A 19490-nucleotide genomic window follows, 5' to 3' on the forward strand; every position below is an offset into this window, starting at 1 on the left:
CACCTGAGCAGTGCCACAGACTGATCGACTCCATGCCACGCCGCATTGCTGCAGTAATACAGGCCAAAGGAGGCCCAACTAAATACTGAGTGCTGTACATGCTCATACTTTTCATGTTCATACTTTTCAGTTGGCCAACATTTCTATAAATCCCTTGTTTTTATTGGTCTTCAGTAATATTCTAATTTTCTGATATGATGAATTTGAGATTTTCATTTGTTGTCATTTGTAATCATCAAAATTAAACGAAATAAACATTTGAAATATATGAGTTTGTATGTAATGTATAAATATAATATACAAGTTTCACTTTTTAAATGGAATTACTGAAATCAATCTACTTTTTCATGATATTCTAATTTTATGACCAGCACCTGTATGCTTTGGGTCATTATCCTGTTGACGGACCCATGTTCTGCGACTGAGGCTGAGCTTTCTGACACTGGACAGTATGTTTCGCTCCAGGATGTCTTGGGATTTTGTTTTGCCCTGTACCGATTCAAGGTTCACCGTGTCAGATTCAGCAAACATGGAGCTAATGTGACTGACAAAAACAGCTCTAGTTTTGTCCAATCGGTTCAAATGATATTCTTCCAGAAACTTTGGAGCTTATCAACATGCATTTTGGCAAATTCCTGTCTAGCTTTTTTTTCCTTTTTAGTCAATAGTGGAGTCCTCCTGGGTCTTCTTCAATGGAGTCCATTATGATTGAAAATGTACTGATGGTACAACCAGAAGGTGACATACCTTCCCCTTGGGGTTCACCTTAAACAGTTTTTAATGATTTACTTCTCTCATTTTCTACCATTCGTCTGATCAATCTGGGGCTGCATTTCCTCTTGTGTCCACAAACTTTGCACTTAATAATACTGGCAGCTGTGGTCACAGACACATGAAGCTGCTTGAAGGTGGGTTTGTAGTGGATATAATCTCGTTCCTGTTCAGTATGGTGCACACAATGAAACTACCTAATGACGTGTTTGTTCCCTTTAAAAAGGCTGAATGGCTGATGAAAAGCCTGAAAGCACCTGTGAAACTAAATAAGGTCAAACATAATTGGACATATGTATCTTTGTAAAAAAAAAAAACAACTTCTTCTCACAATTTTTTGTTTATTCTATCACATACTAAAGATATGCTGATATGTTTATTAGACAATTGCTTTTAACTGAATCACTTTTCATTATAAATTAAGTATTGTTTCAATGAGAAGTACCAACAAATTTGTCCGCGCCTGTAGAAAACTAATAGGTGATGGAAAATGTAGTGAAAAGGAATAAGAGACATATGAATCATCTGTTCTGAGAAGCTAAAAACAGAGCAGACCATTCCTAGAAGCATTTATTGCTCTAATTTCCCTCGGGCCCTCTTATGAGCTGAGCCTTTTCTGTGGACCTGCATTTTAAAGCCAAATCCCCAAATCAGCAGGTTGGGCTGATTCAGCATTCTCAGGAGAAAACTCCACCCTGTTGAGATACAAAGTGTATGGATATCTGCGCTTCTACAGGACGATATTCTCTGTGTGACTAACTTTAAGAGCACTGCCAGGAATTGCATTTATATTCACTCACTGAGTGGCTGGGCTGATGTGTGTGTGCACTCACACACACTATAAAGATCATTCATTTTTAATAAGGTGCCTTTTAGATGCAGGTCATGCACTCTTAGCTTAAGGGGAAAAAAGGACTTTGTGTGTATGGGATGTGATTAAAAGGCCAGAGTGGATTTGTATGCATTTCCCAATATCACCTCATAAAAGACGACATTCTAGAGGTTCCATTGAGACCGTCTGCTGCAGAGCCACTTACTCATCATCTCTCTTTCCTGCTCGCATTCTGACTCCTCCTTTTAAGTCGCCTCCCTTACCGTCTCCTTCTCATTACACCCACCCCACTCCCTCCCACCCCCACTGTCCCTCTCTCCACCTCTGCTCCCCTCTGCAATTACCGCAACACTTTGAGACAGGGGAAATGGGTTGCCTGGCAACAGGATGCAGCTGGACCAATAGCATTCCCCCAAATGAGTTGACTGTAATGTGTTTAAACAGAGAGAGAGAGAGAGAGAGAGACAGACAGAGAGACAGAGACAGAGAGAGAGACAGAGAGAGAGAACAAGAGACGGGGAGGAGGGCTTAGTACTGACGGCGAGAGATGAGAAAGGGGAACAGAAGAGCACAAAGAAACAGCCAGACCGGGACAAAACATAAAACAGAATATGAAAAGAACAGGAGCCTCTAGAGAATTAAAAAATATGGGCTTTGATAAGATGACTGAAAAACATCTTGTGCTTGATACAAAAGATTGATTGTTTCCGTTCTCAATCACTGATATTACTCAAGGAACAAAGAGGGTTTATTTAAGCAGCCAAAGCTTGACCAATACACGGCACGCCCATAATAAGGCTCATGACACAGACTTGTAGTCAGGTACGATTATAATATAGTATAATATAATGAACATTTGTGTTAAAAATCACAACTGACAACTGACTACAAAATCAACAGTATAATAAAACAAAAAAAAAAACTGATGTGTGTTGTGCTGAGACAGAGGATGAGCTTCCACTAACTTCACCGCCCTTAATGCTCTTTCTACCATCTGCTCGACATGATGTCATTGTGTTTAAACGGACTTGTCAGCAGCAGCCTCAAAGGTCCAGTGTCTGTCTGTGTACGAGCACTGAGGTATAGAAAATAAAGTCTTGAACATTTTCACACCTCTCCCCTGCACTCCTGCTTCTTTAAGCATCCTACCCTGTCTTTGAGCCGTCTCTTCACCCCCGCCCGCTCCGTCTCCGGGGAGGAGTAATGGGTGCCTGCCATGTCTGAATCAACCGGGGCATGATGACATCTCTCCCCAGCTCTGTAACCATAGTAACACCAGCCAACCGAGAAATGCCTCTCTCCTCTCTCCGGTTGATAACTTGCCCTGTATCAGTTCCTCCTTCCATCCTTTCATCCCTCTCTGGTGCCCTACCAATACCCCAAACAGCAAATTTTCAAGCATTTGCTGGTGTAGCTGTAATTTCTCTCAATTTTACTTCAGTTATTTAATGGTTAATACTACTGGTCCTTGTTTGTTGGGGATTGCATGTAGGCAAACAGACTGAAGAATATGTACATACCTTTGGGAGTCTGGCTGCGAGATGGCATTGACTATTGCCTCTACCGCTGTGTCGAAAAGCTCCGGGTCAGGGAGGGCACTGAAGCAGTCGTGCACCAGGCCTTCACTCTCGCTGAGGGGCACGTCCAACAGCATCCATGATGACAGGCAGCGCAGCACACGAGCTTTCACTGCCCCTGGGCTATCTGTCCTCCGAAGAAGTTGTTGCAGTAAGGGACAGACTGATCCCCACTCTCGGCCCAGGGCTCCTCGGACCTGGACATAAAATGATAACAGAGAACAAATGACAGCGGCCAATCATAAACTGCTCCATCATGCTGATGTGTCTCATGCTCATTTGTTTAATGATTGAATAGGCAATTATTCTAAGCATTTTTACACTGATGCTCCTAAAACTGACCTTGTTTTGTACTCACAGTAATGGTTTTTGATACTTATTTTTCAGAATATAATAATTAATCAATTAAAGCAAAATACTGTATATATTTACACAAGCAGTGGCAGATTACCTTTGCCTAACAAAAATAATGGCTCTCCCTAAACTCTGGATCAAAATAAACATATATATGACATATAAATGGAAAATAAAAAATTCAAAGAAATCAGTTAATACTAAACAGGTGGCCTAACAGGTGGAGTTGGTGTCCGGAGACATACCAGGCCCTTTCGGTACTGCGGCAGGCGGCTCGTTTGAAACTCCTCGGGCAGGACAGTGAGCAGCTCCAACAATGCCAGGCACCGTGCCCGTCCGTCCACCCCTCCCCCCTCTTCCTGAAACACTCGAACCATTTCTGCCACCGCGCCGGGCCAGGCCTCGGGCATCGTGTTGAGAGCCAAAGAGGCCAGCGCCACACACAGCCGAGTGAGCACCATCTTGGAGCCGGAGGAAAAGCGGGCAATCTGGGAGAACAACTGGCTCTTCAGGGACTCGTACTGGTCTGTGGGAATATCTGACCAGTACCTTGAGATTTTGGTGTGTAGCGCACTAGCTCCAAAGTACTGAATCTCTGACACCTGTGAGGGAAAATAACATGAATTCAAATTCAAATATAAATATTTTTAGTCTTTGTAAGTATTACTGTTTGTGTTTCATCTACCTTATCTGGGCTCAGTAAAGCCCAGCAGAACTGCCAGGCTTGAGGTGAAACTTGAGCTTGCATTAGCCATTTCTGTGCCAGATTCTTGTTTTCAATGTTGGGATCATAATACAACTGGTGGAGGGCCTGGAAATAAAAGACGGCAAAATAATTAACAGAACAGAATAAAATTTGTAGACGGCTGAGCAATAAAAAGTTAAACTGTGCTGACAAAGCTCTTCATTCCACTCTGTCACAATGGTGGGTGTTTGAGAAAAGAGAGCAGCTGAGAAAAATGAAAACAACCAACAATCTTTTAAGCTCTTACTTGATACAAAGAACGGATTGACTGAGTAAGAGCACACACAAACACGCAGTAGACAATGATAACCCCGCAAAACATGAACAGACTAGAAAGCAATGAACTGCAAACTCCCTAAAGTACAGCTCAAAAATAATTTAGGTGCTTGAGTGCAAAGAAAAGGAAAAAAGAGACAAAGAAAGATAAATTATAAGTGTGAGAGAGGGAAATATAAAAGCAGAAAAGAAAGTGTTAATTAAACAACTGCATTTGATGTAGACACTACAACAATGTCCCAGTATGAATATCTTTTTCTTTTTTTCTCCTCTCCATCTTAGACAAATACACTTACACAAATGCACACGCTCACTGAACCAAAACCATTAGCTGCCAGCACAAAGTGTCTCACAATGCAGGAAAAAAAAAGAAATCCATTCACTGTGCTTTCTTAAATTTTACCCCTAAAGCCTTGTCATCCCAATTCCTCCACAACCAGTCATTCTCCGTCTCTTCATTTCATCCACCCAGCTGCCATCCTCTAGCCCGAACCCTCCACCAAGCTTTCTATGTTTGACACAATCTTCCTTCAGGATCAACATTTTTCCTATCCCCTTATCTGAAAACTCGGCTTTTTTAACAGAGAAAGATTAAAACTGGTGTCACATGGTGCAATGATAAAACCGCGGCTGCAAAGAGGAACATCAATATGACGACAATGCCCACTGGAAGCAGAATATCAGGTGGTTTTTCTTTTCATGCCTACCATCCTGCAGAGCTGTTATCTGTCTCCTATTATTGCGGGAGACTCTGAACACGGCTGGCTGGTTGTTAATGAGCTAACTGTCTGCAGAGAGCCAGGTATCACTACGAGTGGAAGAGAGCTATAGGTCTTGCTACAGTATATGAAGCTGGTACAGAATAGTTAATGTGTGTAGCTTTTATGCATAGCTGGCAGATCTTCATGCTCAGTTGAAATGTACCTCCATTTTATGCACTTCAGGAAAAAAATACAAGCAAAACAGAAAACTCAACTATGACACAATGTTCTTAAAAAGTAATGATTCATGTAGACAAATATTAAAACAGAGCTCACAGAATACGGCTGTGTTGCGCTGACATTTGGCAGGGTCTTTCTGCAGATAATTATCATGGCTTCATTCAAAACGCCACCGAGCCCTGCTCTGCCTTTTCTCTAAACAAGGGTGTGATAAAGTTCAAAGCAGCGGCGTATCATTACTGCAGTCCAGTGTGTGACAGCAGACCTCTCCCTGTCCAGCAACAAACAGCGCTATGTGTCCTTCCGAGAATCATTATCAAAGACCAGGACACAAATCAGGCTGTTCATTTTGCTCCTTTAATCTTTTTACAACACAACCGTCGCCTCGCTTTTCCTCCAAACATCACCAGACAGCTAAGGCACAATCTAACTCCAGTTATCTGTTGGTAGCTGGTTTTTACGATGCACATCCACAGAAAAGACAGATTTTCATCCAACTTTGGGCTGAATTGTTAAACTGGCTTCATCTGAGTGCAGCATGCTGGTAGCGGACACAGATCATTTACCCTAACAAAAAAAAGGGAAAATAAATATAGCTCAGTCTTACAGATTTCCAACCTGCTTTGATAAATTACTTTATACCAAGATGTATAAGGTTGTATTAGTATAAGTAAACCCAGTAGAATAACAACACTGTAGTCCCTAAGATGTTTTAACAAAAAGCAATACATGTACAATATATGTAGCATAACAAAAATAACAAGTATAAAGCAAGTCAGTGAGGTGGGAGCATCATTTGTGTCTCATTGTAAAACACCCTGCAGGTCATCACCGTAGGTTCAGATGGCTTTTTAGCTGCCTCTCCTTGTGTCACTATCAAAGCCATCACATTTATACAAGAGCAGAAGGCATCGTCCCACCGCCCAGCCACTCCAACATAGTGTTATATTTGTGAGACTCAAAGAACCGCAAAGGGCTGATGATTAATGACAGAACAAAGAACAATAGTTTGTGTGAGGAGCGTGCGTGGGTGGTTGTTGACAGCACATGGCCAAGACAGAAAATAAGAATAGCATGATGTTGCCAATAGTGACGAAATTTCAGCACAGGAATGGAAAACTAATCTGTTACATCAACTGTTTCCATTTACAAAACCTCCGATACAAAAACAGAAAATGAGAATGATCACCTTCAGGCAAAGAATCAACAATAGAGTGATACAATTTACAAGAAAGCTAAAATTAAACTTAAGAATAAACCTAGACTATACATATATGTATAGATAACCTAAAAATATGTTTTCACATTTAACTACATAGATTGATGAGTGAATATAAATGTACGATCACCTGAAAGCCTCTTCAGATTTCATGAATCATTTCTCTGTAAATGATTCTGCTACCCCATTATGCACCACAGTAAGTGCATTTACAGTCCGAACCATTTCTCAAAATACTTCCTAATAATAAAACAACAATTGATGTTATAAATACATCTTGTTCTAATATTAGGTTCTGTTTACAAATAGCAGAAATGCACTGGGAGCTAAGCACTACCGGACAAACCTCGACAGTACAGTGGCTCATTTGGAAAGCATCCTGTGTGTGTAGCTGAGGGATTACAGATCATTACGGGAACAAAAAGGGACTCCTGTCCAGGTGCCCTTGAGCAAGACGCTGGGCAGGAGAGATTCAGCACAGTGCCGAACTTAACAGGAACTGTCTGGGGAGAGTTTTGAAAAGTTATTAATGCCATCATGACACTATTTTATGGTACAATGTTTTTTCTACAATCCACTTGTTTGGCAATTAGACAGAAATGTGAGAGTGTACAAACTCTCCCTTGAAGCACAAAGATACTGACAATGTGCAACTTTGTCTCACAGACTCTATACTGAACAATGAGTTTTCTGTTGGACGCATGCAAACATTGAGCCAGGAACAATCATCTCCAAAACCGTCGTTACAACAAGGACACGCTCCCCAGCATCCGTCTGTACGAAAGGGACAGTTTCACAGCCCGAGTATTTCCTACTTTAACGACATCAGTCGCTCTTGTCGTCCAGTGGGAAAATATAATAATCCATTCTGTTTTATAGGCACCAACACGGAGCTGATATAGGTGTGTAAACAACGACAAAATAAGCTTTCTGTCATTTACTCCAGTGTAAGAATAGCATCTTATACAGTTCATGACAAAGCCTCTATCGAATAGGATGGGAAAAAACACTGTGATGAGTAGAATATAATGTAATTTGCTAAATGTAGATGAATCTTTAAAGAACAGCTTTTCATTTTAAAATGCAGTAACAGAATAAAAGCAGAAGCGGTCATGGCTCATGTGAAAAATAATACACAAGATGATGTGTGTCATGTTGCACCACCTGATGAGATTACTATAGTTTACTTGAAGAAGACCTAATGGCTTCTGATGAGCTACACAGGATCTGGAAAAGCATCTTTAACTCACCCAACACAATTTAAAAAGGAGTAAAGTGTGGCCTATTGACATTTGTGACATCCCAGATAATAATCTAAAACACTTTCAAATGAATTATTTATTGGACAATCACATTTAAAGTATCTAAAATGTGCTGAAGATGAACGCATTTCAAATGGGATTCAGATTATTTACAAAAATATATATCATGCGAGCATCTCTACCTGCTTAGGTTATTTAAAGCATGCAACATGTTGGAGTGGAAGCATTTAAAGACTGGATAGCCTAATAAAAATTACAGATTTTGACTGCTAAGATGTTCACATATATGAGGACATTCTCATGAGTGTGTTATTAGAATTTAGCTAATGTCGAAATGAAAACAAAAAGCATTGCATCTCCTTCACCACTTCCAATTAAACACAGACCGAAGTGAAACGGAGAGAATAGCCCAGGACAGACAGGACCACGCCAAATGTTTGTCATCCAGCTTTTAATAATGCAGAAACCAAAGGCTGAACCGTTTCCCCTAGTGGGAAAGTTCATGCCTGCCTTTAATAACTCCTGGCACATCACCAACCTCCTCAGCCTTTTCTCTTTATCCGCCACCACCTCCCTCACCTCACATCAGCACTTTACCTCCGCTCTTCCATTGAACACCTTTCTTGCTTCACCCTGCATTGTCTTCTCCCCTACCTACCCACCCACCCCTGGAGACGGTGGCCACCCAGCAGGGCGATTCATCACAGCAACCTGGCAGTCAACAAGGCCGTGACACACACACACACACACACACATATATCCAATCTGACTGAGACAAACAAGACCCAGGGAAGCATTTCACACACAGTGGCAGAACCTGTAAGGACTTGGCCGTCAGCAGTCTGATATTAAGAAGTCATAACATGATTGCTTTGCATTGATCACAAAAGTATCAAACAGGTGAACATCACTCCTAAACACATCCACAGAGATCGGTACAATCAAAACTTAAGGTTTTGTAGCAAGACAAATAAAACTCCACTATTTTTGTGCTCCAAGCACAACCTATTATTTAAGTCCACGAAGCCCCCCTGTTACCGTACCGACAGGCTGCTGAACACCTGATGTAAAGACTCACCTTCTCTACGTTTTCCACCGTGAAGTCCAGGGCGTCCGGTGTGGCTGCTATTCTCCCCGGCGTCTCCATATCTCCGCGGACACGGAGCTGTCAAGCGACAGAAAGCAGACAGCAAATTCAGAGGCGACCACCGCTTATTTCCCTGCTATAAACGATGGCATTTCGGCAGTATAATTTCCCCGGCAGCAGGCGGAATACTTAGGTTAGTGCAGTAATTCTTATTTGGGCTTATGAATGACACGGTAACCGGGAGCTAACGTTAGCCGCCGCTAACCTCTGCCGTAGAAAAACACTGTAGCACTATGCTAAGCTAGCTCTTATTAGCAATGCAACTTGACGCAGCGCTAGTGCCAAACACAGCCAAACAATACAGCTCTACTAATAGCCTGAGTGTGACAGTATTATCAAAACAATGCAGCCTCGGTGTGTTATTTCTAGCGTGTCTGGAGGACTGTCATTTTCACACCTTTCTGTCCAGCGACGGTATGTGACGATGCTGGCAGCTGCCTGCCGCTTTTCTGCCTCTGCTCCGTCACCGGGGGCTTTTGCTGCGTTCAAGCACTGTGGGAAAAATCTATTTCGTGTCGCAAGGACCACCCAAACGACATAAGAAACAATTTTCTAAAGCTCCAGAAATATTGACGGCGGAAATTACAATGGCTTACGAAACAAAAAAGCATTTGATTTGTTGTTATACATTATTCATTGATTGAATTGTTTAATCTGCAACTGTTGTTTTAGCACTTCATTGTTATTTGTCGTCTACGTGCTAAAATATAAACACCTGAATCCGGCATCTCCCTGAAGACTCATATTTACATTGATTGATAAGCTGTAGCATTTTTTGGCCAACAGTTTATCTCGCATTACCAATTTCAAAAATCCACTAATATTTCATATATAAAAAGTACATAAACTGTTTAAATCACTTACAGAATAAACATGAGGCTTTTTGGAATATCTAACACAAACCAAGGAAAAAACAGACGCTTCCACTGGCAGTACTTCTCACTAAAGTAACTTGGAAAGTGTAGAAAACCTCTTCCTCTGAAAGAAAATCAATCAGCAAAACACTGTTTTTAGTTCTTAAACAAACCCTGAGCAATAATGGTTGGCTTCTATTATAACTGGATAATTGGCACATTTTTATCAATAGTTTGATCATAAGTTAAATATTTCAAAACCACATATTTTTCTTGATAGCGGTGGCTTTTCAGGAGTCATTTGCAAGGCAACAGCGCCCCCATGTGGGATTTTTAGTACATTACATGATTGTGAAACTAGAACTTCGTGGAAAAAAAGGGTTAAAACTATGAAGAAATTTACTGTGACTAAGATGCTTCAGTATACAGGATGTGTTGCACATTGCCCATGAACGTGTTCTTAGATCTTAAGTTCAAGTAAAAGAAATAATCATTCAGAACAAGGAAAAGAACAACCACTGCACAATTAAGCCTCATTGACCTAAAACAATTCACCTCATTACTCTTGTAAATAATAGTTCAAATGTTCTAAAATCAAAAGCAGGAGCCACTAAGCTAAACCCAAATGCTTTTAGATTATGTGCTTATTGTTATTTATGTGTAAATCAAGCCATTAGATAATAACTTGTTAAATAAACATGAAAACATGGAATAAAAATTTCCACAAAACTACAAGGCTTTTAAGTAATTCACGAAAGAGTGGCCAAGAAAAAGTCATTGCTTAAAGAAATAAATACAGCAGACTGTTTTGAATTTGTTCCCCGTGGAGAAGGTACTGAAGTCAGATGAGACGAAAACTGAACCTTTTAGCCATCAAGCATAACGCCACGCCGTGCAAAGCTAAGCCCTTGTCAAGTTGCCAAATGAAATGAAGCGTGAAGCAGTGGAGCATGGTGGTGGCAGCATCATGCTGTGGGTATGTTTTTCCATCAGTGACTGGGAAACTGGTGAGAGTTTAAGGAGAGATGGGTGACGCCATCTTAAAGGAAACCTGTTTGGGTCTTTCAGAGATTTGAGACTGGGGTGTTTTTGTAGAAATATAATCAAGTTAAAAAAAATCCAAATAATCAAGGGCAACTAAACAGAGAGATTATCGAGGAGAATAAACACTTTTACAACCCACTGTTGGGTCAGTTCTACTTTTGTACTTCAGAGTTTCATTCAGTTCAATGAAGTAATTTTAAGTAAAATGTTAAATAAACTTTTAAAAAAACGATGTGGGTTTTTATTGTCACTCTGACTTAGAGCAATCTTGTTTTAGTCAGACTTGCTTAAATTCATTCTACAAGACTGACAAAGTAGATGAAACAGGAATAAATTCCCTGACATGTAAAATACTACACTGATACATACATATTTTACATATCTGTATGTTCTGTATGTTTGTAAATACAAACAAAAGCCTGAATGTTTTTATAATTTGGACTAAACTAAACACTATACTTTAACAAGACCAGTGTTGCGTTTAAAGCCCTCTCGGAATTTCGGAGTTCGTGCCTCTCGGAGAGGCCGACGAGCTCTCCGTGGCTGTAATTTGTGTTTATTTTTAACACAGTGCAGTTTAACCCCTGCCCCTCTGTTCTTGTGTGGTTTGGTGTCAGTTTTTTCCCCCTGAATGACACAGACACGGTCAGACTGGACTTTTTCTTTTTTTTAGAGAACGGAGGGGAACACGTGGCAGTGCTTCTGGTTTTCAGAGAGAGAGAGAGAGAGAGAGAGCATTCAATCACTCCGCCTTCAGTCCCTCCACAGCCGCACACACACACCGTCGGAGCTGCCGTGTGTCCGCACAGATTAAGACGGCCTTGGATTTTTTTCCCCCTACAAGCCGACAGAAAGTCTCCAGTCGGACCGTGAAGGAGTCAGACCGGATCAGAGCCGAAGGAACCAGACTTGTTTTCATCATTTTCTTTCTTCCCGAAGCGCTAAAAATGATGGAGCCCAAACTCTGGGTCGCTCTTTGCGCACTTCTGGTCTTTAACATGGGCTCCACTGGCAATGGTAAGCATATAGAGTTTTAATTTACTGGCAAACTACTGTAACAAAGGTCACTGAAACAGTTGGTTACCACATTATTGGGTCATTTATGACATGTAAACTTCCTGTTCGCTGTGACGCGCAGACTGTCAGCTGCAGTGGAAACGTGTGGTGAGGCTTAGAGTCACTTTTGTCCCCTCTATCAGGCTGTGAAGTGCCCAAGATGAGTTAAAAAAAAATTGCAAAACATCTTGAATGGGTTTCTGTCAGCTCAAATGAAACAATGTTTCACGCTGAGCCTTATCTAATTTTTATCTTCTGCCAGGGTTTTGCTGCTGCTTAAATCTCACGCAGCACTTCCTCTTTCTGCATGTGTTACAGTCACCTCTCGCACATCCTGTGGATCTCCATCAGCCCACCTTCCCCTTCCTCTCCGTACCTGTTCTCTCGCTCTCCGCCTCCCCACTTCCGCTTTGTTTGTTTTTGTTTTGTTTTTTTCCATCCAAAAGCACGAAAACAACAAGGAGGGCGGTGACATCTGAAAGAGGACTTTTACTGGGTCTGGGCTGTCACTGGAAATGGAGGGAGAACCGAAGAACATTTACATGGCTGTAATTGAGCAGGGGGAGAACATTGTGATAAATGACACCTCTAATTGTGTGCAGCAGCACAATGTCATTTTGCTGGGTTTGTGCTAATTGGCTTGCTCGTGCAGCACAGTGAGGAGACTTTATTCAGGGGATTGAAGCAGTGCATCGGTCACACCTTCAGTTCTTACAGGAGGAAAAAAGAAAAGAGGCAGTTAATTAGCTTTCTCTATAAAAATCCCACAGATTATTTATAACAGACCAATAGCTTCAATCGTGTGTGGCTTTCCTATTTTTTATTTTTATTTTTTGGCTTGTTTCTATGCAGATACACTCAAATCTAACCAAACAAAGGGCCTGGAAAGAAATCGCTACTGACGTGCAAGTTGTATATTTATCGCCATACAGAAAGGCTTGGCACTGAAAAATAATAACACCATAAAGGTATGAGGTGCAGCTTCAGTACAGCTGTGGGTCCCAAACTTTTTAGCCTCTTGTCTCCAAAGTAACAACAGCGAAGACTTGCAACCCCAAATATCCCTGATTGAACTACACAAACACTGCTAAAAAGTACATAAGCTTAAACTCAAATTGTACTACTTTCTTCATTTATGACTATTGTTTTTCGCTATTATAACAGTAATAGTAAAAATATGCCAGTAGGAACTATTTTCAAATTTTGTTCGGTGTCTGGAGATCATCTCAGGACGCTGAACTTGGTGTTTTATGACGCCAGCTGATGTACAGTAGGAGGATTTTTGGTCTGCAGCGCCGCAATCAGCTCAAAATCACCCGTGGCTCTGACTCAAGCTCATTTGCTGTAAATTATTTGGGGTTTTACTGGAGCGAGTTAATGGGTTTCAGATTGACTGGATCACTTTAAACATCTGCCCACGGAAAACTGGTCCGCCTGTTCCTGTCAGGGTCAAGAAGTGAGCAAAAGATATCCCCCTTCTCGGATACATGCTGAAAGCACCGGCCTGAAAGTTTATGAGACAGCAAAATATATATCGAGAGAGAGAGAGAGAGAGAGAGGACCGAGCTATAGTGGGAAACAGTGAGCCTCTTTATGAACCTGAGGCACACACACAGAAACATAAACATATAAAAAAAAAAAAGACATGACCTACTACTCCAGAATTTAACCTAAGGCGCTCCCATGGAGCTAAAGCAAGGGAATAAGGCCAGTATTATCCAGTCTGTCTATTTATGAGCGCGTCTGTTTTGGTATCGCTCAGAGGTCCCTCCGCCTCTGTGCTTCTCTGCCTCGCTTTGTCTCACGGAGTGCCCTGATGAGCCGTGTGAGTGATTATGGAGGTAATGAAAGGCATCAGCGCGGTGCGTTAGCGAACGGTAATGACTTTACATTACATTAGGGTTCTGGATTTCATCAAAGGGAAACGGGGGGAGCGATGGAGCTGGAGCGCCGGAGAACTGTGCGAAAGACATAAAGACAGGGCAGAAAGAGAAAGTGAAGGTCTTCATTAAAATGGTATTATTTCACTGATCTAAAATTACTCACAGCTCAAAGAGGCAGGAGCTGAAGACATGCCAACTACAAGTTAGTCCGTACCCCAGGGGTTAGAATTAAATACACCTTTTAAGAGTGTCTAATAATCTTCAAGACCAAGTTATAAAGTGTAATTAAACAAATGGCACACTCTGAATCAGTTCTTCAACACAAGACCTGAATGTCAGCATTCATGTCATTTCGGTCGGATCGATATAATGTCAAATGTTCCGACGTTCCAAGAAGATCCAGTTTGAGGCGACGACCTAAAATCTCCAAATTTGTGCTTAGCTGCTCAGAACAATACCAGGAAACTCCGCGGCTGTAACGCCATTCAGGTTGCTTTCAGGATGTTACACTGGAGAAATCCACAAAGGCTGTTGCGGACAATGGAAAAAAATAGGTCGGCGCAGGACGTCTAAGGAGCTGCCAGCTGATTGGGAGCAGTCTTGGAGCGGTGGCTCCAGCCGGCATCATACGTACGGGAGCTGCCAACCCAAAGTCTCCATTGCTGAAAGCTAAAAAGACACCAGTAATTGAAAAAAAAAACTGTTTTTTTTTTCAGAAAAAAATGTGAAACAATGTGAAGGGGTTAATTTCTGCTAACAGAGGAATATGAAGAGGCAAAGAGCAGCACAAGGGAGGTATTATCATAATGTGGGGCTGCTTTGGACAGTGATTAAAACAGGAGTGTTTTCTAATGTAAATGCTGCACTGCATTGATTTAATCTTATTGTTATATTAAATAAGAATCAGTAATTAATGTCTACTCAGCCCTCCTATCTGTGACTGCAAATAAGTCATGGCTTTATTAATTCATTTACTGTTTATTGATTCTGTGCATTTAAAAAGAGACTAATTTGGTTGTGTTCATTTCATAGTGGATGAAAGCCAGAGTGTTGCTCCTGCTCTGTCCGTGAATGATCCAAGCCTGAACACCACCAGCGGTGCGCAAAACGCCTCCAACACCAACAGCACCATCGGCTTAAGCAGCAACTCAACTAAAGAAAATGAGACCATCTCTGCGCCCAAACCAGGGAACAATAATGGTAACTATGCAGCTGCAGCTTTCAGAGGGAAAAAAAAACTGCTTCTCTTTCTGTGTTAGCCATTTTTTTGTGTGTGATGGTGGGCAGGACCTCTTTGGTTGCCGTCTTTGCTTGAGGTTCACCGGCACGGAAATTACATTACACTTGAGAAGAGTCGGAAATCCAACAGCAGGTGTTTCAGAGCTGAGAGGCTATATTTAGCTAAGTGCTTATCGCTGTTTTCCACATCCAGAAGTGGACCGCAGAGCTAGTGACAAGGTGAAAGTGATGACAGGCTCAGCACAAAGCCAACAGGCCCGAATACTCAGTCGTGGTTTAAAAAAAAAAAAAAAAAAGATCGCTGGATGCAAAACCAAAATGGCTTAAAAGTGAGAGGTCAGACACAAAAGCTGAGTGAGGTGTGATCTGTTTGGAAAGAAGTTTGATAAGAAGTGATTCAGATAGTCCTGACGAAAAGAGAGATGATTAAATGCTGTGTGACTTTTCACAAAGACACGGGAAAGGTAGAAGTGAGACACTCCCCTCCAAGTTCACACTCCCAAACTCAGCTTGTCTTTCACACACAGCCAGCGCTGCTGGTTCACACGTTTGACGTTTTCACAGCGAGGCACCTTTGCTTTTCGTGGAGCAAGTTCTGAATCTTTTCTTCAATAGCTTTCGGATACATTTGCCAGGGCTCATGCTTTACTGTGGGTCTTCTGCCTCCACCGCAGCCCAAAAAGACTTATTATGTGGAGTTCAGACGTTTGGCAAACCTAATCAACCCTAAAGGTTTGTACCACTGAGTTCCTGTTGGTTCTTGCTGATGAGGGTTTTAGGATTTGATCCAAAAAACGAGACTGATCTGGAACCTGATACACCGATGTCCAGCCAGAAAGAGAAATCTGTCAGATCCAGGGATTGTGACAGTGTATGTATTAAACATATAATGCTGCTTCTTTGGTTCCTGAACAGAACTGGTGCATAAACAAGAAGCAGTTCCCAATTTTTTTTTTTAATGAATGCAATTAAACCTCTTTTGTGTTTCGGGCATACTTGGGCAAGTTACGGCCCAGGGGCCAGAAGCAGCCCCTACACTGTTTCCATCTGGCCCATCCTCAAAAGAAAGAAGCATCAAATAAATGAATGAAAACCAACTTTTTAATAAACAAATCTTTTAATTCAAGACATTCTGAAGTAAAATGGGCGTCGAGTTTTGAGTCCCTGTTTAATAAACTCCATGTTTATGCTGGCAGAACCCAACTAAAGATGAATGCTTCAAAAAGAGAAGAATTTCAATATAAATGAGGCATCTTTTATTCATAACCGGACACCTAAATAGTTTGTTTACAGGCACCATTTTGTGCACATTTTCATACAATGTTGACGCATTCAAAAAGTGCAACAGCAGAACACTTTTTTTTAATATAATAAATCAATAAATAAATAAATAGACATTACAAAAGTTGAAAAAAAAAGCTAAAAGCATATGGGTACCAGTAAGATTTCTTTTTTTTAAGTAGGTCCATAAGTCAAAAACTAAAGTTAGCTATATTATATTAGGTCATGAACAGAGCAAGTCTTTTCCTGACTGCGAAATATTGAAAGATAAATTTTTATGAATGTAAAACTGAGGTGGGTAGAAAACGAGGCCCATGTTTTAATTCGACACGTGGTCCTTTGATTGCTTAAAAATGACCTTCATTAGAAGTGTTACCCACTTCTCCTTTAGGCTACAGACAGAAGCTCGGGAAAAACTATCTGTCATATAAACACAGATAACGTTATAGTTTGCTTTGCTGAATTAAGAATATTTGTTATATGGTTTATTTGGCCCTTGGCTATCACACACTGTTGGACAAACTTCACATTAAACTTATATTCAACTCTTTACTAATGACTTTTTCTTATTTTTCTGCAAGTAATGATGTCTCTCCTGTAATGTTGTCTGTTCCAGGAACGAATGGAACAGACCAGCTGACGCCACAGGCTAAGAACCACTCCTCCACCTATCACCCCACCCCTCCCTCTGCGGTCACTAGCTCCACAAACCTGACTTACACCTCAGCGCCACCCGCATCAAACCACAGTAACATCTCAGACCATTCTGCGTTTACACCTTCAAACCAGTCCGCTCAAACGGAAACGTTCTCACCCACCACCGTCCCACAAACCAGACCTCCTACTACTGTCGCCGGCACTCGGCCCAGTTCAGCATCCAGCGCCAGCTCGTCCACGGAGCCCCCCAGTACTCATCGGCCAGCTGACACCTCGCACGCCAGTGCACACCCCGGGACTTCCAGCGAAGCCCAACCCACGTCCGCCGCAACTCCACTGAACAGCACCTCCACCAGGGTCAAGATCCATCCCGCAAGCCCCTCTCAGCTCAACGTGGAGGGCGACAGTAAGTGTCCAATAAGTTCGGCGCTGTTTACAAAATCGCTCTGGACTATTTACAGTCCGAATATTGACAGAGCCCGGAGTGAATTGGCTTAACAACAAAGGGGATGTTGTTCTTTGTTTTCTAACACAAACCAGTCATTTCTTCTTCACACAAACACACGCCACGCATTCTCTCTCCCCCCACCCGTTTACATCTTCTACAAGCTCCGTCACCACCAAGCACGGCACAATCATGTGTTTGTTTCAGAAAGAGACTGAGGCGTCACGGGACCCTGACTTCAAGAATCCTTTTATTCTTTCTTGTGTATGTTTTTTTTTTCCTGCTTCTTCGTCTGCCTGTTAAATGATTTAGATACGTGCGCAGGCAATACGAAGTTTGGACCACATTTACAGGACTTTTAAATACGCTCACGAGCATAAAAGAAGAACAGTCTTTTTCTCCAGCTGACCAGCCTGCTTGACTGCAGTTAAAATTCCCTCAGCTTGTCTCACTCTGTGGTTTTATTTGGCACTTGGCACCTCGCCTCTTTCCATTAGCCAGAGGAACACGGAGCATTTGCTGTCTTGTGGTTGATGTTCATTTCAACCGGAGGATAAAAAAAAAAGAAAAGAAAAAACAGCTAGGTTTACCAAACCATCCTCCATAGTAACATCTATATACAAACAGCGAGACAGAAAGGTCACGATGGTTTAGAGATTAAACAGTTCTTAGTCTGCTGTTTGCTCATACTTTATTTATTGCTTGTATTTAGTTCGGAGAAATTCTAGTGTACTTGTTTAAAAGTGGCTCTAAAAGCTGCGCAGGAATGTTTAACATCAGCATCCTGTTTGAAATTTCTGTCCCCAGCTGCACGATGAACACTCAACATGCCTCTAAAAAAATGTTTATATTTAGTAAAAGTTACAACTTTATAACGCAAGATCAAGTTCTGCATCTTAACGTCATCCTCCTCCTCGTGATCTGATGTCAGCTCGTTCGGTCGAGCCTAAGGAGAAAGTTCGGCCACTGCTGAGGTTTCTGCCGTGTTTCTGTTCCAGCTGCGGTGGCCCACGCCTCGCCCACACTGGACCCCCTCCTGGCTGGCCTGGTGTCGGCCTTCATCGTCACAGCCATCATCATCACTCTGCTCCTGTTCCTCAAGCTGCGCCGGAGAGACAGCAGACCAGAGTTCCGCAGGCTGCAGGAATTACCCATGGTGAGCATATCCACAACATCCGGGAAGCACTCGGTCTGTCGGGTGTTTTTGAGGAAAAAAAAAAAAAAAAACTTGTTTGGCTCGACTGCAGATCCACGTCTCCAGTCCCAAACAGTTTCTAATATAAACAACTCTTTAGTCATATTAGAAATTGTTGAGGTCTGTCAAAATAGTGATGTTTTTGCATCTTTCCTACACAGGATGATATGGAGGACACGCCCCTGTCCATGTACAGCTACTGATGGAGCCCCAACAGAACTTTTGGTACTCTTCAGTCCAGTGTCAAACCAAACCTCTGTGGTTGTTGAAACTGGTCTGTTCTTTTTAAAAAAAAAAAAAAAAAAAAAAAAAAATCGCACCAAACAGAAAGAACCTGGGTAGTCTGGGTTGCCTCCATTTACCCAGATTATTGGCATGAACAAAGGGAAAGAGCATGAAGACCAATGGTGGATCCTGTTGGGGAAAAAAAAGTTTGCTTTGGTGCGTCCAGCGCTGCGCACTTAATGTTGTTCAGCGCGTCCTTTGAGTCATTTATTGTGTTTTGCTTTCCCAGCGGTTGACAGAGAAAAGCGATAAAGCAGTCGTACCGATCGGTGTTGCAGATCACACAAACCCAAGCCGATTAAAGTCACGTGTGTGGGGGGGGGGCCGGTTTTAGTTCCCCCTTCGTCGGTTTAATTCAGTCGGAAATGAAGGCTGAAAAGTCTGACAAGAAGAAATGAAAGTTTGATTATAGAATTAACGTGGTTGC

At 41.8% G+C, this 19490-nt stretch overlaps 2 protein-coding genes across 2 annotated transcripts in view; one reads left to right on the plus strand and one right to left on the minus strand.

The window, feature by feature from the left end:
* LOC108230785 (importin-13-like) overlaps window positions 1-9611 on the minus strand; it is a 25912-nt gene extending 16301 nt beyond the window's left edge. Inside the window, exons 1-5 of the mRNA XM_017407318.3 lie at window positions 9522-9611; window positions 9056-9142; window positions 4220-4345; window positions 3780-4136; window positions 3124-3377 (exon numbers count right to left, since the gene is read on the minus strand). Coding sequence (XP_017262807.1) covers window positions 3124-3377; window positions 3780-4136; window positions 4220-4345; window positions 9056-9124 — 806 coding nt within the window. The 5' untranslated portion in view covers window positions 9125-9142; window positions 9522-9611. The remainder of the gene's footprint in view (window positions 1-3123; window positions 3378-3779; window positions 4137-4219; window positions 4346-9055; window positions 9143-9521) is intronic.
* A 2149-nt stretch (window positions 9612-11760) lies between these two features.
* LOC108230817 (mucin-21) lies at window positions 11761-19092 on the plus strand. Its single transcript, XM_017407382.3, has 5 exons — window positions 11761-12039; window positions 14994-15161; window positions 17098-17544; window positions 18582-18739; window positions 18940-19092. The coding sequence occupies exons 1-5, from the start codon at window positions 11970-11972 to the stop codon at window positions 18979-18981; spliced, it is 885 nt and encodes a 294-aa protein (XP_017262871.1). The 5' UTR covers window positions 11761-11969; the 3' UTR covers window positions 18982-19092.
* The last annotated feature ends 398 nt before the right edge of the window (window positions 19093-19490 follow it).

The sequence above is a fragment of the Kryptolebias marmoratus genome, linkage group LG24 (assembly GCF_001649575.2).
Source record: "Kryptolebias marmoratus isolate JLee-2015 linkage group LG24, ASM164957v2, whole genome shotgun sequence".
In the NCBI taxonomy this organism is placed as follows: Eukaryota; Metazoa; Chordata; class Actinopteri; order Cyprinodontiformes; family Rivulidae; genus Kryptolebias; species Kryptolebias marmoratus.

Bases quoted from the DNA above. Each gene is read 5' to 3' on its own strand.
- LOC108230817 (XM_017407382.3), top strand. From the start codon at position 11,970: ATGATGGAGCCCAAACTCTGGGTCGCTCTTTGCGCACTTCTGGTCTTT. The intron at 17,545-18,581 runs GTAAGTGTCCAA...TTTCTGTTCCAG, and splicing joins GCTCAACGTGGAGGGCGACA to CTGCGGTGGCCCACGCCTCG. The intron at 18,740-18,939 runs GTGAGCATATCC...TTTCCTACACAG, and splicing joins GGCTGCAGGAATTACCCATG to GATGATATGGAGGACACGCC.